Genomic DNA, 24,692 nt, shown 5'->3' on the forward strand with positions numbered 1-24,692 from the left:
ATCTGACCAAGTTTCAAAATTATAGGATAATATTAAGAGAAGATATAAACCATTTTGTATATTTAGAATATATCTGTATTCTTCTCTTGTAGAGGAAATATTGGGCCTCCCAAAATTGTTTATGATTATTTGTTAACTGATTCTTTTTATTCGAACCACGATTCCTTCTTGTGCCCAAGTTTTACTTGCGATTTCATACGTGAAATGCAGGCAGAGAGAATGCTTCATAAGTTTTATGAAATTGTCTGCATGAATTTATAAAAGTGAGGTTGAAGCGTAAAAGAAGATCATGAAAAATGAATTGCCCTTAGAAAAGAATTCATTCATACATTTTAAACCTTTCAGTTTTGGTCTTGAAAATAATGGCTTCTACATGTAAGTTTTTTGACGAAGATGCAGTATATAGAATCAACAAGAAGCGATTTATTGATGTAGGACTTGTTTTAGAAAATTCTGAATTTATTAGCAGTGATGAGGAACAATCTGACGATCCTACATGTAAAGATTGGGAGCGAATGAAGAAAGGACATATTCGCGTAGCGTGGCACCCAAACGGAGCAGAAGAGGTTTTGCCCGAAAGAAAAGTAAATCTGTGTTTTTAAACTCATTTAAAACTGTTATTAGCTTCTATATTCACTTTTTCGGAAAAATTTTGTTTCTTAACTTTAGATCAGCCATGTCAATATTTGTTTAACATGTTAAATATGTATATGTTTGACAGCTGAATGGTTTGTTTACATTTATTTTCGATGATGATTCGGTTTTAAATTCGATGCTTATTTTTATCTGAAATTCAATTTTTTCTAGGGAATGAACTGTTTAACAAAGTTTATTCTTTTTTTCTTCTTGATTGTCGTAAAAATACACTTTACCTACCTATTGTTTTTGTTCACGAGCATTAGTGAATTATTTGTACATTACATTGAACCAGTATCTAATACAGCTATCCTTATTACAAATATAATTTCCACAGTCAAGAATGAAGTTATATGAGATTTATCTATGTAATATATGTTTTTTGGTGTCTTTGAGTATTTGTATTATTACTTCGTTGGCAAGAAAAATTAACAAGTTATAATCTGTCTCTATCTGTTATAAACCTTCCTAAACAGTAAAATACTTATAAAAATCAATAGCTATAATGCACTTAAGTTCATTCTAACAAGTCAACTGTAACAAAAAAAGTATTTAAAATCGAAGTAATAATTAAAAAGTCTTTTTTTTTTTAAGTATTCTCATTTTTTTAAAAAAATTACATTGATAAGAAAATGAATTAAGCTGTCATAGTCTGTCGATAACCGTTATAAACCGTCCCAGACTGTGAAGAATTTCAAATATTTTATTTTCAATACATTATAATATATTTATTTCATTGTATAAGACAGGAAAAAGGTAAGGACAAAACTATTATTGCAACTTTAATTTTTTATCAAATTTTTTGAATTTTTTTTTCTTTGTTTGAGCTGTTATAGTTTGTGGATAACTGTTATAAACCGTCTAAGATGTGTATGTCATAATCACATACATTATAGGAGTGCACTACCTGCGGCCCGCGAGAATTTCCGAAGGCAATTAACTTTATTAATAAATTTCGAATCGCATGTTTGAGTAATCTCTTTTTTAAGCACTCAATTTGCACTGATTCTATTGTAAATCTATGTTGTTTCTTGGTCACTTTTTCATTGGTTATTGCTAAGAAATTCCGCATGGTCTTAAAAGACCCAATATTTTTAATACGATATTACAATACACGAATTTCGAATTTGAGTAATTTTTGCAGATTCCTTCATGCATCCAAGTGACATTTTGGTATTTATAATTACCCATTTTCATGTGGTTTTTAGGATTCCGATACATTTGCTACGGTTTGTTAGTTATAAAACGTGCATCTAATTTATCCTATTTTGAAGTTCTTTATTTGTACAGATTTCATCATAAATATAAATGATATTTTAAAGGCAGTTATTTTTACACTTTACAACCTGATTTTGAAAATCCAGAAATTTTTTTACTATATTATTATAGCACATAAGTTCCAAATTGCACATTTAAATAATCACCTTTTGACACACTTCGCTTTTGCCCATTTCATCAGAAATCTAAGTGATGTTCGGATCGTTTTTGGCATTTATAACTACTATTTTCCTTGTGGCTTATAAATTCCTTGCATATTTATTACAGCTCATGAGTTATAAATCGCCGTTCTAACTGATCACTGTTTGACATGCACTTTTTGGATGAAATATATTATTAGTACGTTTTTACTCGTGATTTTTAAAATCACATGTTTTTAGTACGATGTTATTACGATACACAAATTTCAAATCGTCCATTTAAATCAGCATTTTTTGGCATGCATTCTTTTTTCCAATTTCATAATAAATCCAAGTGACGTTTCGATCATATTTTGGCATTAATAACTACTAATTTCCAAGTGCTTTATAAATTCCTGATACATTTATTACGACTCGTAATATCATCTATAAGACACGCATCTAATTTATCCCTTTTTTTGATTTGCCTTATTTGTGCCAATTTCATCTCTTTCCAAACGAAGTTTTTGGAACGTGATTTTGAAAATCCTTTATTTTTATGAAGAGGTTATTATGACGCACGAATTTCAAATCGCCCATTTAAATCATCCCTTTTTGATGGGCTCTGTTTTTCTAATTTCATTGGAAATCCATGTGATTTTTTAGATCGTTTTTTGGCATTTATAACCATCCGAGTGGCAGAGCTTTCTGCGACAAAACTCTCTAGCTCTAATATCTTTCTTCCAGGTACTTTCAATAATAACAAAGATGTATGTTACTAATTTAAAGTAGCAAAAATGCTATGTTTAAAAAAAAAAAAACGACAAACATTAAATTATTTTTATTGAATATGTAATATAATTTTTTTATTCTAATATTATGGGTGATATTCTAGCGTATTGTTGGGGAGAAAAATGCGCTAATTATTTCCTTTATCGCATTTTGTAAATCTTGATCACATAAGAAAAAAATAATTTTAAAAAGTTATGAAATTCGCAGCAGTAATTACCGAAAAGCAGATCAACGATGAAATCATGTGAAGGGGTTACTCAAATATGTGTTTCATTTCAATATTAGATTGTTGTAATAAATAACATCGGATTTTAAGAGGACGCAATACCTACCCTCTCAATGTCAGCTGCTAATGCTTTTCCTATGGGAGCTTCATTTGCTAATAACTTTTTTGCATTTTAATATTTTGGAAAAATTCTTTCAGCATTTGAAACTTCATAGTTTACTCTAAGGTTTTATGAAATCACTTTTTGTTTTACCATAAATTTTAAATTATTAATGGAGTTTAAATATCGGTAATAGAGATATCTTCTAGAAATCCGTTTTATATCAAAATTCATTCAGTAAATCCTTATTTTTGAGTTCACGTACTCGAACTATACATTTCAAGCTACCAAAAGAAATAACTAGCAATTATTTTCTTCAATTATGAAATGTGTTATTAGGAAAGAAAGATGAAAAAATTCTTAAAAAAATTGGGGAAAGAGCCTAAACCACGCCTCCCATCTGTCCTCCCTTCATTTACCAATACGAGTAAAAGTTCTAGTAGGGGGACTTTTGGGGGGTTAGGAGAAAAGCTTCTTTACTTTCTTTGAATAGTTGAGGGGTTAAATAGCCTTGGGGTCTTCTGTTGTGGTTGAAAACAGTTTTTATTTCATTCTCTTTCTTTAAAATGAGTTAGGATGGAAGACTTTCTTTCGAATTTTCTTATGTTATTTATTATTATTTTTTCTTCTTAATTTTGGCAATAACAACTTATCAAAACATTGTAGGATAAATATATTTAATTAGTTAATTATATATCAATTAAGCTAACAATAATTATGCAATCTTCTGTAAAAATTTTTATGTAGCACTTTTAAATACGGAGTTAGAAATAGTAAAAATTTTAAACTTCGTAATTTAAATAATAATATTGTCATTAAATTTTTTTTAGCTTTATATAAGAGGTTAAAAATTGAAACTAGCAATATGAAATTTCCTTACTTAAATATCAGTCCTAAATTTCATAAAATTACTATCAATTTCAGAACAGTCACATGTGGGTCTAATACTTTCCTAATTATACTTGGCACCTTCAATTGGCAATTTCATAAAATTACTATAAATTTCAGAACAGTCACATGTGGGTCTAATACTTTCCTAATTAAACTTGGCACCTTTTTCTTTAACTACTTAAATAAAATTATCAACAATATTATTAAAGAGGATTTTTCTTGGATTATCACTATTAATCCACCGATTTTAAAATTTATTAAACATAATAAAATTAATTCTATTGCCACTTATGATTTCCAAGATCTTTTCAATAGCATTCCCCTTTCTAAACTAAAAGATGTTCTTTTGAATTATTACTATGTTTTGAAAAAATCTTTAATTACGATTTTGATTATTGGGAAATTCCAATTAATTTTTGTCTTTTCAATAATTATCTTTAAAATGGAAAAGATATTTTTTTTCCTAATTGATGGAATACTGGAAGGATCTAATGTTTCATCTCTCCTAGCTAATTTTTTTTTGCACTAAAAAAAAAAGAAATTGTACTCTTAATATTAAATTTTTTTTTAGACTTATTGATGATTTAATTATCTTCAATTTTCATGAATATACTCTTTTATTTAATAATATTTACCCCTAGGAATTAATCTCGCTTCGTAATCATAATGATAGCTTTAATTTTTTGGATTTGGGTATTATAAAAGAAGAAAATATCTGCTTTGTTGGTCTACTTTATAAAAGAAATTATTTTTATTTTAAGGCAAATAAATTATTTTTAAATCTAATGTTCTTAAAAATATCTATTTTACCATTTTTAATCAAATGTGTAAAATTAATAGATTATGTAGTAATGTTTAGTTATCCAAAAAACAAATAGACAAAATTTGATAAAAAAAAACAATGGTTACCCAAATAAAGTAATTAAATTCTATATAAAAACATTAAGTTAATTGTATGTTATTGTGAATAAATTTACTAAAAAACTTCTTCGTTAATTTATACAATTTTTACCGTGTGCAAATCCATTTCGGGCAAATCCTTGGCTGAAATTATGTGCATAACAGGCAATTCATATTTCCTTCTCTCTCTCTCTNCAAAAATTTTCTTTGATGCAATTTAAAAAGCGTTTGATTTTTCTTTTATCATATTTTATAATTAATTCTTATTTTTTTATTTTTATAACTTTTTATTATATTAGTATAAGTTTTAATAATTTTTTCAATTCTGTATTATGACTTAATAAATTGCCTACGTTTTAATAAATTATGTATTTTTCAGAATTTTTATAATTATATTTCTTCATATATTTACAGCTCAATATAATTAGCAGTTCTAGCTCCGATTATTAAAACTAAGTTACTTTAATTAATTCCATTAATTCCACACACATTAATAAAAATTTATATTTTTCTTGGTGTTTTAATTTGAAACGAATTAATTGTAAGATATAAGTAATCCCCATTATCTTGTAAACGCCTATTTACAGACAAATAAATAGTTAGAATGTCTATTCTGGATATTTCATAACGAAACTAAGAATGGGTTAAAAAATAAAAGACCGCGTACCCAGAATCACTTTTCGAAACTAATGCTTATATTGTTCAGTTTTGCTAAGAAAGGATGGGATAGTTTAACTGACCCTCTATCATATATCACTGTCACTGTACCAATTCACTCCTCCCTCAAAGCGACGCCCCCAAAGTGTGACTATTACAACTCTGATTTTGCCAATTCCGGTTTTTTATCTGGGTATCGCGTCCTCTTAAGAACTGTATGGAAATCAGAAGCAATCACTGCCATAGAAAATGATAGAATCGTGGCCTTAAAAAGTGAATACTTGAATGCACGATTCGAATTTCCCATATCATCTGAAATATATAATAGGATAATTAAATACCATATGAAGATCAATAACTGCATAAAGTATAATCGAAACACTACATGGATTTACTATACTATCAGCATAAATTAAACTCAACAAAAAGTTATTATTGGAATGAGCAATTCAAATTTTACGTGTAAATTTCTGCAGAAAAGAAAACCAAAATTTTTACTTCTTTAAAGAAAAATCTTTCTGCAAGAACTCTGTAACATTCTGTGCTAATGTCGTCGCGATTCTGCCACAGGGATAACCACTAATTTCCATGTAGTTTATGAATTCCAGATACATTTATTAGGATATTACGACTCTGTGTTATAAATCGCATGTTTAATTTATAACTTTTTGCCGTACTTAATTGTGTCGATTGCTTTGTAAACCCAAATTGTGTTTCAATCTGTTTTTCGACAGTTTCTGCCATGCATTTTCACGCTGTTTAAGAAAATCTGATTTTTGTTAGGGCATGCAAATTTTGAATCGCACGAATCACGCATTTCAATTATTGGCACTCTTTATTCACGCTAATTTCATTATAAATTTTTTTTTTAATTATTACGATACTTTTCTTTGTGATTTTTACAATCCTGTTACTTTAACTACTATACTAATACGACACGCAAATTTAAATAATCACTCTTTGATGCAATTTATTTGTGCATATCTTATCGTAAATATTAGTTATTTTTTCATGATTTTGGTAGTTTTCATCATGCATTTGTACTTTATTTAGAATCCCGACTGATTAGATTTCGCTTTTCTGGTGCGTGAAATATACCAAAAATCAGATACAAAACATTTTTTAAAAAATTATGATGCATCCCTCTGAAAGCACACAAAAGTTTCCAGGTTAAGAAGAGAGAAAAAAATTAGCACATGCTAATTTTGCTACTGTAAACTAAATTATATCAAACTACTTTTTTTTTAAAAAATAAATCAATAAAGAAAGAATTATAAATGTGCATATAATTAGATAGATAAAAGTGGAGGATTTTTCATTGTGAGGACCTTTTTTCTTCATTATATTAAATTAATTATTTTTTAATTAATTATTTTTTCTTCATTATGATAAATGTTAATTTTTAGTTCATTTTATTTCATGCAGAATTTAATTTCTAAAAATTTTATGTAACCCAGTATATATAGTTGTTTGTTTACAAATTTTACTTTTCAGTTTCATTCATTTTAAAAAGCTAAACATGGTTGATATCAAGAATATTTTTTATTAATTATTTGTTTTCTTTTTTACTGTTACAGAATTATTTTTTCAGATCATATTTTAATGAATTGATTTCATTCAATTTTGCATACAATTCTTGTTTTTTAGTTCTAAATTTTGCTGACTTATAAGTTAATGAAAGCTAGCTTCTAATTAATAATTGATGTAGACAAATAACTTAACTTTGAATATAACAGTTGTTGTCAAAATCTGTTACAATTTACACTTTTTGTAAGAAATAAATTATGTCTGAAATTTATTGTGTTAAAATTTTCACATTTTGGAGAATTTTTGTTTGTTAGCAATTAAAACCTCCATTGTTCTTTTATATTTCTATATGTGATTACAGCTTTTTCGTTGTTCATCTAAAATTATGCTAAAGCCCCAATGTGTTGCTTGCTCATTCAGGTTTTTTATATACTAGTATAATAATACTCAATTCCAATTACTGGTTTTATCCTTCCCTTAGTTAAATGTTATTTTAAAAAATCAAGTCACCATTATATAAAAATAGGTCTGTATGTGAAAAATAATATTTCTCGTAATAGCTTTTAAAATTTGCACCAGGTTTTGAACTTTAAAAGGCGGCTGATATGAAAAATTTGGTTTTAATTCTTAGTGAAATTATTGCTAAATAAATCGCTAATTTCATTTTTATTTTTTCGAATCATGAAATTAGGGATGAGATTTTTTAGCGGATTTCCACCCTTTTCACTTTTGTCTCTCAAATTCCAGCCTATTTTTTATCAAAGACTCAGATTCTCTAAAAGTTTTTTTTTTTTTTTATGTATAAATATTCCATTTTTTCTAAAACAAAAATCAATCGTTGAAATGTAATTATATTTATTTCCGATTTTCAAAGATAAACGGAAAATTCAAACTACGTAGCATTTTCATTTATTTTCTCTGCTTCTACTTACAGAAAATAATATTTTCCGCATTTTTACCCGCCCTCGCCAGATAGCTCGTATTTTCGTAATTCAGGCGTCGCTGCATTTTGATATCAAGCATCAGTTTTTGTATTTACCTGATTTAAGAGTTGCGCATTGCGACTCGTATTCATGTGATTTCAGTATCGTAAATTACAATTATTATTTACGAGGTTTAAAAATCCGATATCGTGATTTGTATTTACGCGTTTTTAAAATCCTATATAGAGATTCGTATTCCCTTAGTTTAAAATCCAATGTCGTGATTTGTTTATGTGGTAGTAATATCAAACATTATTTTTCGTATTTGCACGTCATTTAAAAATTTGGCTTTGGATTCGTATTCACATGGATATTTTTGCTATAAATCATGGAATAGTATTTATTAAAAAAATCAAATGTAAATGTATGTTCTCAGTAGTTCAACTAGGCACTTTCTCAGGTAATAATTGACTTCTTTGTGACTGAAGAAAAACATAATTTCTAGCTTTATTTTTTTCAATTTGTAATTTTACTTTTTACTAAATTTTAAAAGTCAATGTAATTATTCATATATTAATGAATTAGTACACAATAATCTAAATCAACGCACAGTTCTTTATTATCTTAAATTGTCTGGAATTAATCATTAAATGATTGCACACACATAAGATTTGGTCGTGTGAAAATTCAGCTTTTTTGCCTTTTGGCCATTCTCATCCCTGTGAAATGTTTATTTTTCATGTGAAAAATAGATCATGGTGCATTTATGCAAATAAGACCAGAAATAAATAAGTCCCAAGAACCAGTATTTTCCAGTCTAATCATATCAATGATCATAATTAATAAGTAAAATACTATAATTGAATACTTTTCACCAAATTGTGTATGTATAGTTTGAATAAGCATCAGCCTATCAAAATTTTATTTGTTACACCTAAAGCATACCTGTATTTTATTTCTGGGCATTTCTTTCTTCTAACCTGCATACATGCCAGCAATATAACTATTTCACTAATTCCCATTACACTAAACTTTAATACACAGTTATAATGGAAGCAAATTCTTTTGTGAAAACTGTCCAGAAGCAACTATTTAACACTTAAAATTCTGAAAAATCCACTTTAGAATTATAAAAATCATCTTTATTAAGTTGAAGAGCTGTGTGTTATTTTTATGCGTTGAAATCATTGATTTGTTTTCTATCTAAACATGGGGTCCAGTTTCATTTAAACGATTGTTATTCTCTTAGATTTAATTAAAGCCACTAAAAAAAGAAAATTTTAACGCAAGCAATCGAGTTTTTTTTTTTTTTATTTCTTTTGCATTAATCTTCTTTGCAATTGTGTTTGTATATTAACATTGAATTATCTGTTATTAGGATATAAGTTATGACTGTCTTGATTGTTAAATATATTTGATCTGATAATGTATGTACCAGAAAACATTGTCAGATTCCATTTTAGCAAAATATATTCTTTTACCAGAACTACGCAAAGTATATAGTTTAGTATTTGAATTAATAATATTCGTTTTCATGCAAAAATTTTACAATTTTTGCACAAATTTTTACGCAGTTTTTACACACAGTTCCTTTCCTAAAAAATTGCCCAAAAAAATTTAGCATTTAANGACTTTTATGCTCCAGGCAGATGACGTAAGCCGAGTGCAGCGCCACTAATTTGCATATTGCAATTTTACTCAGCTACTCTTAGTGGACAACATATGCAAATTTTGCACGGTTTGGCTTACTTTTGAAAGAGTTATCGCTATTTTTGTGATTTTTCCTTAATTTATGATAACCAGTGTATTTAATACTTAAAATTCTGAAAAATCCACTTTAGAATTATAAAAATTATCTTTATTAAGTTGAAGAGCTATGTGTTATTTTTACGTGATTGAAATCATTGATTTATTTTCTATGTAAACTGGGGGCTAGTTTCATTTAAACGATTGTTATTCTCTGTGATTTAATTCAAACCATTTAAAAAACAAAAATTATATTTTAACACAAGCAATCGAGTTTTTTTTTTTTCCCCAAATTTCTTTGCAGTTTGTTTGTATATTTACATTGGATTACCTGTTATTAGGGTATAAGTTATGACTGTCTTGATATATTCTTTTACCAAAACTACGCAAAGTATATAGTTTAGTATTTAAATTAGTAATATTCAATTGGTTAAACTTAAAAGTGATTCTCTGGATTCGTTTTCATGCAAAAACTTAAACATTTTACGCAATTTTTACACAGTTTCTTTCCTAAAAAATTGCCAAAAAAATATAGCATTTAAGATTTATGATTTGTATAAATTTTCAATAAATTAGTGGTATGATTAAAATTATTATTAATAAACGTTTATTTTTAAAAAGAATTGCATTGGTATTGAAAATTTTTTTGTCGCAAGTAGTATGTAAGTTAAAAAAAATTTGTGAACTTATGATTTAGCAAGATAATTTAGTATCAAAATATTGTGTTAAGACATTCCTTTTTTTTTTATGATGCTAGGTGAAATTGTGTGACAGGTCTTTAATGCCTGGTGATGTGGTGAGAAAAGTGGTTAAAGGAAAAGACACTCAGTTTGGCTACTGCAGATACACTGTTGTGAAAGCTGATGTACAAGTAGTTGGAACTAAGCAAGTTGTTGTTGGTGTGAATAGCAAAGATTTAGTGCCTCTAGAAGTATGCTTTTAACTTCAATTTTTTTTTTAAATTTAGTACTTTAGGTTATGAACTGAATTAACAACAAGCACTCATTAACAGAAAGCTTTATGTTTCTTTCTTTATTACTGTTTCTTTCTTTTGATGTGAAACTTCTTTGACTGACATGAAATTCCTCATTAGTATACGACAAGTGAAGCATCTGCTTATAAAGTTTTGCTTCAATGGAACCAAAAAACCAATTTTTTAAAAAGAAATTATAAAAATTTTCAATTTTTATAAATTTACTTTGGGTTTTAAAAATTCAAAAATCTTGCTTTTTTTATTAATTGTGTAGATAGATACAGTAATTTAGTACCTAGGCATAACTCTTAAAGGTAGTCCATACATCTTTCTATTTATAGATATCAAAAGCATAACTCAGTTTAAAATTAATAGTAGTTGGTTGGTCTGGGGCCAATAAAATCAGACTCGGACCTCAAGGAAATTTTCAGTTACCTCTCAAATTTGATTACGACAATTACAGTTAATGGAGGAAAGAGGCACGATATGCTAATTTTTTATTTTTGTCTGTGTTTCAATTACAAAATAGGTCTTCATCGTAATTGTAAATGGTGCAATTTTCAGTATTTTCTCTAACTTATTTCATTCCAGTAACTTATATTTATTTCTTTTACGTTTAATATAATCTTATAATAGATATACATTTAACCATTTGGAAAAATTATGTTATCTTATTTTTAAAAGCTAAATTATTATTTTAATTTAAAAATTAAGTTATTATTTTATTTAATCTTTTTCTCAGTAAATATAAATCATTAATATAATCGGTAATCTTTTAATACTCCAACCTTAAAATAAGTGCAGAATAAAATCTATTTTTAGAGGTTCTCTCTACATCTGTCTTACGCATTAACATGGAATTCGAAAACCATTATATGATTCCTAATGTTTTTATCATTAAAATTCGTTATTATTTCTAACACTTTATTTTCCCTTGACACATTTGAATGTGTAAGGGTTAAAACCTTGGCAATAAATTAAATCAATTAATAGCCAATACATGGAATCTTAATCTTTCCTTGGCCTAAGCTATTTTATTTTATATCCGTCGTTGAACAGCCGACCCAATTTTTGGGTTTATGACTACTAATGTTCAACTTCGTAACCTCGTAATTTTGAACCAATCCAAAAGACAAGGAAACTCCTGGATCAGTACTCCTAGAGGTATTGATTTGTTATGGGAACCTGGGGGACTTTGCGACTCGACAGATTTAACGGCTGGCGGGGATCAAACCCACGAGCTCTTGAACATATGCCCAGTGCCCTACCGACCAGGCTATCCTGGCCTTTTGGCCAAAGCTATTATAACGTATGCATGGCACTCAGATTTTTTTTTATTTCTGGGTGGATGGAGGTGTCATGTGGTGCTTAACCTCGCAGTCTAACCTTCTGCACCGCTTTCTAAATTTGTATATTTAATAGTTCATATGTTCATTAAAGTGAAGATTTTACTTTACTTTGGTGCTCCATATAATTTCTAAAGTAGAAGATTATTATTTATCAAATCTGATTCTTGGATTAAGGTATGGACACATGAAAATAACTATCCGCTTTAATATCTTCTTCAACTACTGGCAATCACCATTGACTTCTTCAGGCACCTACTTTTTCATTACAATAATGATAAACTTTCAAATTATATAAAGCCTCAATTGCATTTTTTATTCAGTCGTTATTAAATATTGTAGCTGAAATTAAACATTGTTATGTACAAAGAGAAGTAGCTTATTGATGAGCATACACTTACTGATAATGCCTAATACTTCCTTGTTAATAACAATGCTCTTCATATATTGTATCAAAACTTATTCTTATTAAGAGCTTTCCTTTTTATGCCATTCTGTGATATTTTTTTCAAAAAAAAAAAAGTTAACTATTTTTAAATTTTTAGGAATTTGCTACAGATGTTGCAGTTTTTAAGGATTCTTGGGTTGGAATGGTAAAAACAATGAAAACTGAACTCACTTTACGATGCTCTGATGGATCTAGGTATGTTATGCTAGTAAATATTTTTGTAGAAAAAAAAACATTTAATGTTGCATTCTATCAAATTGAAGTTTAAAATTTTAGAATGACTGATTTCTATTTGAAAATAAGTTGCATTATTTTGTTCCTTCTCGTATTATCACCTTTACTTTTTTGTATTTATGATATATTTTAAATCATTATTTAGAAAGAAAAGTTTAATACTTTTAATTAGTTTAACTATAAAGCATGTAACATTCTTAGTTTTATTTTGTACTATATTGCATACTTGTTTGATTTTCAATAAAATCTATTTATTTCAGCATGGCCACAAAATCAAAAAGTACACCTTATAGCATTTTAAATTTATTTTAAACCTATCTACCTGTGCATTTGATTTGAATTTTAAGAACTTACATGAAGAGTTTCAATGTAGGCTTTTTTTTTTTTTTTATCATTTTAATCCATTAAAGTGAGGAAACAGTCAGCAATCAGCTAGCAAAACTGTTTCTACAACCTTATATAGTTTTGGGGAGAAGAGGTCTTATATAAAAGCAGGGTTCGTTGATTTAAATCAGCTTGATTTAAATCAAATGATTTTTTTTTAAAAATCATTGATTTAAATCAACTAGTTTTTTTTATCTATATATATTGATTTCAAAAGTTAAAAAACAGTGTTTTAAATTTTTGATACTTTTATTATTTTCTTTTCTTAGTATTAAAATTTAATTTAAATAAATTGCTGCATTAATTAATTTTAGTTAACAAAATTACTTTCTTGGTGTGTGTTAAATTCCAACACATTTGAAATTACAATTTTAAAAATCGTTTGATTCTTGAGATTGAAAGTATAGATTAAAGTAAACATTTAATGCTGTCTTAATATAGATTTGCATAGCTGTAGAAAGTAATTAATAAACATGAATTTTTTTCAAAAAATAATGCAAATAATGTTAATTAAAATTCTACCTTTTGAATGAAAAAGCGTGAGTTAAAATCTACATCATATTTTATTGGTGGAAAATATATATTTCTGAAGCTTGAGGTTATATTAAAAAGAAATTACCCTAATATGCCAAAAACAGAGGGGAAAAAAAAGGGGCTGATGAATTCAGATGTTTTTTTTCCTAATATAGTGTCATTCTTCCCTTTCAAACTCTTTCGATGTCTATTTGATGCAGTAGGGTTATTAGCTGGTATTTTTTTTATCATAATATGTTTACAGTATCCTTGACATTATCTGATTTTCTATAAAGAAATTTTGTGAAAAAAAATTCCAATGAATACATAGATTTTCTAATTTTTTTTAAGTTTAACTTATCTATTTTCATATAGAATTAAAAATGAATATTTTAATATAAAAATATATAGATTAAATGCTTATTTATTTTTTGATGAATGGCTACATTTATAAACACAGTCTGCTACATTTATTTTGTAATTTTAAAAATCAAGAGAAAAAAAAAGAAATCACAATTTTAAATTAAAGTTATGGTTTGCTAACTGAAACTTTGCTTTAATAGTTAAAGCACAGGGGTCTGTCCAAGCCGGTACCTTTACAAATTCAACTTTAGGAAAAATGATAGAATAGTCACACAAAATACTTTTTCTTAAAATTTTATTTTTTTGTCTCGTAAGAAACAATAAATCCATATTTTTACTACATTTGTGTTGATCTTCTAATATATATTTTAATTTTCACAAAATAGGTACCTCTCAGAAAAACCAAAACAGGCCCCTGAAACATTCTTTAAATTCTCTATTTCATCTAGTCTTTTAAATTTTAATCATGCATTTTTTTTCAAAATGGTTGCTATGCATTCAAAGCCATGTATTATAATTTCACAAAATAGGTACCTCTCAGAAAAACCAAGACAGACCCCTGAAACATTCTTTAAATTCTCTATTTCATCTAGTCTTTTAAATTTTAATCATNCATGGCCACAAAATCAAAAAGTACACCTTATAGCATTTTAAATTTATTTTAAACCTATCTACCTGTGCATTTGATTTGAATTTTAAGAACTTACATGAAGAGTTTCAATGTAGGCTTTTTTTTTTTTTAAATCATTTTAATCCATTAAAGTGAGGAAACAGTCAGCAATCAACTAGCAAAACTGTTTCTACAACCTTATATAGTTTTGGGGAGAAGAGGTCTTAAATAAAAGTAGCGTGGTGTGCTCTANCTTACAGTGTATTTGAATAAAAATCAAAAAAATCTGATTTAAATCAAAAAAATCCGATTTAAATCAAAAAAATCTGATTCTTTTGATTTTTTTTTTAAAAATCAAAAAAATCACGAACTCTGTATAAAAGTAGCATGGTGTGCTCTAATCTTGGTGCTTTGTTTGAATAATTTTGGTGCTTTGTCTAGAGAATTTCCATTATCTTACTTTACTTACTTGCATTATCTTACTCCATCATATCTAACAATTCACATTTATGCCATGTCAATATCAACTAATTCTAAGGATAAAAAGCAAAGGAAGATTAAGATTTGTATCCTACTTATAATTCAAAATATATTTTCTGCATTTAAATTCTATGTTCACATAGAAATTAGTAAAGAATAAAACTTCTATTATTTTTCTAAAGCTATTTTTTACTATCCTGTTGTATATATTATCCTATATTGTTGTATATAGTATCCTTAATTTGTATATAATTGTTGATTGAGGTTTACAGTACCAATGTATTCATTTTAAAGCATTTGTATATTTTTGCAAACCTTTGTGAGACTGTATTTTTTTTTTATGTAAAGCATATTTAGTGTAGTTTTTTTTTTTTTTTTCTTATAGATGTGTTATGTCTGAAGTTGATGCATTTGATATGGATGATGTGCTTGACAGAAGAGACAGAGTAAGAGAAATTTTTAAAATATTATTGTTAACTTTAGAAATTTAGTTATCAACAGTTTTATTTGTTTGCTGCTGTACATGTATTAAGTTTAAAGATTTTCTTTCATTGTTACCTCACAAAGATTTATTTAAATAAACATGCCACACCATTTCTTATTTTTTGTAAAAAAAAAAATTTAAAATACCATATAGTGTCCTATATTTGTCCCATAACAGAAACTAATTTTCTTTTTTAATACAGTAATTTTAATTGCTTTTTTAGTCTTTGTTTGAACTGTTGAATCTTGAATAAGCATCCTCATAAAAACTCATCATTTCTTATGGACTTTATAGTATCTGATGGGCTTCAATAACTGATTAATGTACACCCTACTAAGTTAAAAGTACTTATTTTAAATAGCAGTAGAGTAATGGTGATGATTTTTAATCTATTTATTTATTTTTGTACCAATAGTAAGCTCTTCAAGAAATGGTAACTCAAGTTCGAAACTAGAAAAATTTTATGAAAGTGGCTAAAAATGATAGATAACTTATCAAAACATGATCAGAAATAAGTTAGATTTATGATGAAATTGTTAAAAACCAAGTGGTTAAAAGTGTTGCTTTGAAATTCACATATCACTAACTGGAAATAGCTACGAAAAAAAAGCATGAAATTACAATAGAATTGTTTTGTTGCCAATGAAGCTCATTTAAAAGTGATGCTATAACTTTAAATTTGTGCATCGTATTAACATCATATAATAAAATACCATAGTTAGGAAAAAACACATGGAAATGGTAAAAGAAAACTATCAGCAATTGGCCTGAATTTACAACGGAATCATTTCCACTTGAGCGTGTAAAAAAGATGTAACTCAAGTTTGAAATTTGCATATCATGGTAACATCAAAATATGATAAACTATGTGGAACTATGCAGAATAAATGAAACTGAACCCTTCAAACTACTTACTACGTATTATACTGTACTCATACTTTATATCTGATTTTATTCATACTTTTTATCTGATTTTATTTAAATCATTAATCTTGTCTTATTCACCTGCTAGTACTGTTTTATCAGTTATAAATGTATTACAATTAAATTTGAATGCACTTAGACTTTTAAACTATTTTACCGTACTGTTTGGCGCAGCATGTCCTCATTTGGACCTTGTGCCACTAAACCCTACATTCAATCAATCAATGAACCCTTCAAACTTATTTTAAAAGTTGAAAATAATTGATTTACAGCCTAATTTTTAAAAAAAATAATCGAGTGATGTTTCTAATTTAAATGAAACTGAGTGTTTTGTGTGTGTACATCTTTTTTTTTTTTTTTTTTTTTTTNTTATTGTTTTCTTTTTTTTTTTTTTTTTTTTTATAAAAAATCACGTTTAAAAATTTAAAACTTTTTTTCCAGTCTCACAAACAAAACAAGAGCAATATTTTTATGTAAATAATTGTATATATTTTTATTCATTTTTGAAAGAAAGAATAATACTTTAAAATAACTGATACTACTAATAAATTTTTAATTGTTTTCTGATGACATATTTTTAGTATGAAATAAGGGGAATTCAAAACTGTCGGGAAATAATCCAAATCTATTTTTATCCTTAATTGAATTAGCGCTGTGCAGAAAATCAATGTACATAGCAAAATAATAATACCAAACTTGAAAATACACAACACAGTGTTATTATATCTAGTTAAACATTGTATACTTCTTCAGAAAAGCATATCTCCATCAAGGTTTATATCTTACCAATTATATGAATTTAATAACTTCTTTAAAAAATGTAAACAAAATGCCTCAGAAAAAAGTTCACAAAAATTTATTTTTTAGTCATGAATTTTTTTCCTAGGTCCTAGTAAACACTCTGATAAAACTCAGTTTTATTTTCAATACTTTATTTGGTTGATTAAAAAATACTTAAAATACAAGGATATGAATGAAATATCTGACTTGAAATTAATTATTATTTTCAAACTTTATATTTTTTTAACTAAAAACTTTGTTTAAAACATAAGAGCTTGAATTTGCTACTACTTTTCAGTAAAAGCTTAAGTTGAAATAGCTGAGTTTCTATGTCCAATGTTACTTATTTTAATTGAGAAAAATAACTGTTTATATCATAAATACATTCCAAATAAGAAGATGTGAATATGACTTAAAATTAATAAGCGTTTTCAAAAGTGATTTTTTGTAGCAATAACTTTTCTTTACCCAAGAGTTTGAATTGGCTACTGCTTCTCAGTGAAAGCCTATAAGTTTTTATGTCACTAAGATAATTATAAACATTTTTGAAATCATATTGAACCTGTAATAATAAGCTAATTTCAAATTTAAGCTAATTTAACAAAATTTTTATTTTAGTATATACATAAATATTCTGTTTGTTTATACATTTTTATGTAAGTGACTCTTGCATAAGTTTTATTTGTAAATCACTCATTGTTATGAGATGACTTATTTTTTGGATAAAAAGAAACTTTTAAGATTATTTTTAAACTTTTTTTAGTGCAAAATATCTCCCTTTTTTCACATATGTTTCAATCAATAAAGTTAGTTTTAATTTTTATTTATTTATTTATTTATTTTCAAAAAAAAGCATGTTATTAAAGTATATTGTATTTATATTAATACTAATTTTCTAGTAAAATTTAGTCATTTACAGGTTGTTGTTTTTTATTTGTATTGCAAAATATTTTTTGGTGAATCTAATTTTTCATTATTTTTTACTGTATTTGAATTTAAAAAAATATTTTTCCTTAGGCTTCTGAATTCAAAAAATATAGTTTTTATCCTGGCCAGCAGCTTTGGGGTCCTACTTACTGTTTTCAACGAGTAAAGTGGCTGGTTATAAATAAAGCAATAAGTGATATATTGAACTGTCCAAACAAGAGTATCAGAGCCACTGTAGAAGATGTATGTTATTATTTTTTGCTATTTTTTTTTAAAAAATATTTTAAGTTTAACTTGTGAAATGCTTTGGTTCTCTTGAATGTTGTACCAAACTCAATAATGTATTTTTAAAATGATAGTAATTATATAAATGTGACTTAAGATAAACAATGTCAAAATTTTGAGATGTTTTGAACTAAGTTATATTTATTATTGCATCTTGACATTGTATAGTGTTTGATTTTAATTTATATTTAAAATTACATTTGAAAACTATTGTCTTCACAGAACATCTTAAAAATTGCATTCAAATTTTAAATTACTCTTATAAATTTTATATGACCCGAAAAGCTTAGTGGGACTAGCTTTCAATTAAAAGAAATAAATTTGATTAAATCAAATAAAAAGATTAAATCAAATAAATTTGAAAATTTAAAAACAATTTTAACGAAGCTCTATTTTTAGAATTGTTTACTGAAAGATTGTGTAATGTTAAAAATTAACTTTCAGGATTAAGAAAAAGGATATTTTACAATTTTTATGTTGCAAAAATAAACAAAGACAAAATGAATAATTTAATATTAAAATTTTTTTTTTTGTTCTGTAGATTAGCTTTTGATATACTTTTGTCTGGTGTTGATTTAAAATTTATATTCCATTTATCAAGATCTTGTACGGCTTTTTAATCCTTACTGTCTTCATACAAATCATATTTACGTTGAATAAAGTTGCTATGTTAATCCTATTTAATCCTAACTACCCAAGTTAAAATTTCTTTCTAGCATTTTATTTATTTTTCTATTGATTTGAATATTTTAAACCTATTAATTTAAATTTTAGTGAACTAATAATTTCTTATAGGTCAAAATAGTTTCCTTGGGTGTACAGTGGGTTTGTAAAGCTTATAGTGAAGAGAATTTTAGAAATCGTGCTACAGATACTCCTAAATATCAAGTGACTGGCGATGATTTAAAGTCGTGAGTATCCTAAAAGTAGTACTTTTAGTATTTTCATAATTATTGATTTATTTTAGTAAACTGTATTTTTTTTTTCCTTCCAACAAATGGAAAACAGTAGTGTGGCTGCTTCAAAAGATGTTTTTTTGCTAAGTTAATATATTCATTATAAATATATGTGTATGTTTTTACTTGGTCAGAAATATGTTCAAAATAATTGATAGAATAGATTACTTTTATCAAAATGTCTGCATATGAATCAAAATTTATTATTGAATATTTATTATTTCTACCGCTTAATGTCAAACATAGTTTCTTGCCCCATTTAGTTTAATTTGTTTGAATATGTATTCTGTGTTTTTTTACTCTTTATTATTGTTATTTATGAGTTGAGTAAAGTTTGTTGTATTTCGCTGTTTTGTTATTAAACTGTATCTTTTTTATAGAGATGATACTAGTTCGTAAGTGTTGATTTAAGTGATAAGTAAAAGTAACAGAGGTATATATTATAAGTAATTTGTCGCAGGTATAAAATCTCATATCAACTTAAAAAAATAAAAGTTATTTAAACCAGTGTTTTTCAATCCGATTTTCTTGAAGGGCCAGTAAAATATTTCAGTATATCATCGCAGACTAGTAAGAAGGTTAGTAATTTGGACTATTAGCATTCACAAAATTGTGGCCAGTTTTTTTACTTGTTTTTTCTGATCAATCACATACTGTCTGCAAGCAAAATTATTTTAAGACTGAACCTATTTAAATATAAATAAAATTTATATTCATTCTTATAGAAATATTAATCTGTAGGCCGATAATTGGAAATCAATGCTTTAAGTTCTAGTGTTTACACTTTTATAAGACTAAAAATCTAAACCATTAAATTATGATATGATTAAATTGAAATAGAATCATATTATGAAATATCAGAAAATCGGATGCTTGCAAGTGACATTTAGGTCAGCCAATTGGATTTCACATGCACATGTTACTTGTAGGTAACCAATTAAATCTAATTCAAAAATTGGCTCGGCATAATTATAAGCCCGAGCCTTAACGATGTAATGTTAACATGCCATGCCCAACTACATGAATAGACCAGAGATGCCAGGAACTTTTTCAATATATTTTAAGGAATGGTAGACTGTCAAAAGCTTAAGATTTCAGAATTTTGGTTAATTTTACCAACAATTTTATAGCTTCACCAAACGAGAGCTGGATATAAGTGAAGTTTTTTATGAACTTTTGAATCATTCACATATAGTGGGAAAGAAATTAACTTAAAAACAAATTTTCTAACCAAAGAATCATACCTTAAAACGCACACTATCCTCCCACTGAAAGAAACTTTCCCACAAAATGTAGAAAGCTCACAACCCTTTTAGACAAAACAATGTAATTAGTTCCAAGTACCCATTAGCACTGTGGTAAGTTAGTTAATTTTGGAATTACTCAACAACAAAAATCCAGAATGGATATGCAAGCTCCTCAGTACTTCCAGTTTTAATAGATGAAGTTTATTTAGAAATAAATTACTGTGAAACTTCATTAGTTACAGCTTTTATGGAAATTCTTTCTCAAAAGTCTTAATTGTCCTCATTTTTTCTGTTGTGACTGTTGCATATTTTTATTAATATGTTAACGTTTCTTCTTTCTTTTTTTTATGCAATTGTAATTTTTTTGAATTAATAAATTTGAAATATTGTTTCTCAAAAATGACATCCATTATGTTCAAAATACTGAAACTATTTCTTAAACAAATAACTAAATTTGCCTCGTTTGACCATTGTTTAAAGTCAGATTTGTCAGATATCATAATATGTCAGGAAATTTCTGAAATCTCAAAAAACCAGACCCCTAAATCTATTTAGCTAAACTGTTTTGTTTCTAGATGTTGTCTTTCCGAGCATTTCTCTGCTTTAAATAAATATAAGTTCCAGAGTGACTTTTCCTAATTTTTTGTTATTCTTTCTTTTGTCTTTTTTTCTCTTCTGTCTTAATGTGAAATGCAGTTTCTGGCACTAGTTAATTTTATTTTCTAAATCATGTATGTATTATAATAACTATTTTAAACTTGTAGTTGGGCACAGCATCATTACATTTGACTGTTTTGTCATTAAATAGTATATTTGTTATATAAGTATCAGGTTGTAGTTGTTTTTTATTCTTTTGATCAAGTATACATTCTGCTTTCACTGCTTGAGAAGTTCTGATTAATCATGTATTTAAGAGGCAGCTGTTGTAAATTTGAAGATTTTTCAGTTCTTAATTCAGTATGCAGAAGAAGAAGAAAAATATATGATTTGAATTTTGGTGTTGTAAGCATATGTGACTTTTTAAAACGTTGAATATCTTTTTTTTTTCTTTCTTTTCAGAATAAAAATGATGAATATATTAGAGCCTTGCACCCTTCAAATTGGAGATAGGAACTATTTGGTAATGAAAGATAGCTATGAGATTGTGTCAGTGCACGATTGGAAGAATCGTATGTCAGGTCGATTGACAGTTGACAGCTCAGATTCTCCCATCCTGAAAAGGAGAAGTGCCAGAAAAACAGTCATTCCCAACTTCATCCAGAATAACAATATTGACTCTAATTGTGTGTCCAATGATACTGATAACTCTGATTTTGAAGATATGGATGATGAGGAGAGCGGCAGATCTTCGGATGCTTCATCTGTAACTAGTCATTCTACAGCATCTTCTGTCGAGAACACCAGTAGGTTTTTCATTTCTTTTGTTTTTAAGTAATACTTTTAAAAGTATCTATCTACATATAAATATTTTTTAAAATTTTGTTTGATTTATTTATTTAATGTGGTGTACATGTTTGTAAAGGAATAAATAGTTGTGCTTTTGCAGCCATTATTTTAAATTAAAACATGTGTAAAAATCCATATTTCACATAGTCCATTATTTTTTTATGTCTACTGATTCTATGCTCTAATAATTTGATAATAATACCTACAATAACAGATTTATTATAACTGCACAGATATGTCAAAATTATGTTACAGGTGAAGTTTCAATAAATTCTACCTTATTAATCACACTGACTAAACTGTATTTGCAATTATTAATAATAATCTATTAATGTGTTCTATTTGCCTAATTTAACTCATTCACCAACAAAAAAAAATTTATTAATAATCACTGTTTAATATTAATAAAAAAATTCATTTTATACTTTAACCATAACCTATATACAATAAAGTATAAATAATATGGTGATACAATTTTCAGCTTCAATTAATCTTTCGTAAATGCTGAATTTTGGTCTAATTAATTTTAGTCTGCAATTTTTAATATTTTTTTCTTCAGATAACATACTAAAAATATTAACTCTAAATTTTATTTAAAAAAAATATTTTTCCCATCCTAGATATGCATAAGAAAGGGAGAAAAGGTCCACATTATGCTACAAAAATGAAAAAGAAAAAAAGTGTCAGGAGGCGTGCCATGCGCCATGTTATGAAAGAAGCATTACCCTTGACTCCTGGTGAGAAACTAGTCACTGAAGCCTTAATTACTGAAACCAAAGCTGATGTGGTTTGGCAAGTATGTTTCTTTTTTTTTTAATGCCTTTTGTTACTACCTTTTTATGTTTTAGTTATTTCAATGTAATAGATTAAAATGATCTGCATTTTGTCGATGCAATGTGAAGAGTTTTTAAAAATTGAGGACTCATTCTGTCTTCTGATGCGGAATGTTATCAGTATTTTGACAGATTTCCATTAAACTTTTAAGACTGGGCAAGAAAGAATTTTAAGAGTAATAATTAAATAATATTAAAATAAGGAAATAGCTTCAACAGAATAGTTTTTTGTGATGGGTGTTACTAAGGCGACAGCGAAAGAATAAAAGTCCCCTTTTTTATGTTTCTTACTTTTTTCCATATTGAATTGTGTGCATGGCTTAAGTAATCTGCTATTCACTTGAGTAATATTTTTCAAATTTTAATAAAAAAATTGAATTGGTGAAAAAAACTCCAATTATATAAGAGTTTGGATAAATTAAATTTTATTTCATTGGCCTTACTTATTAAAAACCGACCTATTCTCTTTCTTTAATAAAAAATATTATTTTCTTTTGATTTTTATTATTTCTTAAAAACATGAGGTTTGTCCCTTTTTATTTTAAACATTTTAGGATTTAGAAACTTTCTCTTATACAATAGAGTGTCGTTTGTCTGTACACCAATTAATAGACTGCCGAGTTATCAAGGACCATGTGTTTTTACCCTCCATCTCTAAAAAAAGAAAATTAATATTTCATCTTCAGATTCTCTGAATGTTTTCAAAATATTTCTTCTGTATTTTGGTGCCTTTGGAAGGGGGACTCCTCACTCCATTTGAGTTTGCTTTGTCTAGAAGGTTTGAACTAGAAGCGACTACTGTTTTTAACGTAACAAGCTTTTCCCTCTTGGCTGATAAAATAAGAACTGCAAAAAAAGTTTTTAAAAAACGGCGTGAGTGCACAAAGGAACTGTTGTAAACTGAGCATGTCAAAAAGTAATAACTTGAATTAAATTTGCATTTCGTATTATCATGTAAATGTCAGAATCGAAAAAAGATCATGTGTTGAAATAGCTGAAAAACCTTACATAATCAGTAAAATCAGGATTTATGATAAAATCATCAGGAATGGAGCATGTCAAAAAAGATTACTCAAATTCGAAATTTACGTGTCTTAATAACGGGATTCGAATAATATGTGTACAAATGGTTGAAAAATGATCTAAAAATTACGTGATTGTTAGGAACCATTTTTTATTAAGAGCAGAATTTTTTTTTTAAATTCAATCGGTTTTTAAAGGTTTCCAAATTTTTGAAGTGGTACTGTACTTGAAAGGAACAAAAAAATTAATTTTGAACTATGCTAATTTTTTGTTAATAATTACAATTGAAAACTAAAAAATCATTTGTATTCTACAGAAGAAAAGTCTTGAAAAATGTCTGATAAATGTTTTTAAAAAAATAATATGCTGTTTGTTTAAAAATATTCATAGGATGGTTCTCTAGAACACAACATTTTGTCTACTTCCTTGTATCCAGTCCATCATTTGGACAGCCATGAATTTTTTCCTGGAGATTATGTTGTAGATAATAAAGGTAAAAACTCATTCATTAACTGCGTTTTAACCTCATGTGATTGTTTATTACTAAAATCATTGTTCAAAGATTTTTTTCCTTAATTTATTTATGCTGGGATTGAAAGCTTTACACATGGTGCGTAGCATTTTTAAAAGCATTTAAAGGT

The 24,692-nt window shown here is 26.9% G+C and overlaps 1 protein-coding gene across 2 annotated transcripts in view; it reads left to right on the forward strand.

Moving 5' to 3' along the window:
- Positions 1-293: 293 nt before the first annotated feature.
- Positions 294-24,692, forward strand: part of LOC107442447 ((E3-independent) E2 ubiquitin-conjugating enzyme UBE2O) — a 53,035-nt gene continuing 28,636 nt past the window's right edge. For both annotated transcript variants that reach the window (XM_043047065.2, XM_043047066.2), the window contains exons 1-9: positions 294-584; positions 10,553-10,726; positions 12,660-12,757; positions 15,532-15,592; positions 18,352-18,504; positions 19,342-19,457; positions 21,809-22,152; positions 22,816-22,991; positions 24,442-24,544. In XM_043047065.2, the coding sequence (XP_042902999.1) occupies positions 363-584; positions 10,553-10,726; positions 12,660-12,757; positions 15,532-15,592; positions 18,352-18,504; positions 19,342-19,457; positions 21,809-22,152; positions 22,816-22,991; positions 24,442-24,544 (1,447 nt within the window). In that variant the 5' untranslated portion in view covers positions 294-362. The remainder of the gene's footprint in view (positions 585-10,552; positions 10,727-12,659; positions 12,758-15,531; positions 15,593-18,351; positions 18,505-19,341; positions 19,458-21,808; positions 22,153-22,815; positions 22,992-24,441; positions 24,545-24,692) is intronic.

This window comes from Parasteatoda tepidariorum, chromosome 5 (genome assembly GCF_043381705.1).
Source record: "Parasteatoda tepidariorum isolate YZ-2023 chromosome 5, CAS_Ptep_4.0, whole genome shotgun sequence".
Taxonomy (NCBI): Eukaryota; Metazoa; Arthropoda; class Arachnida; order Araneae; family Theridiidae; genus Parasteatoda; species Parasteatoda tepidariorum.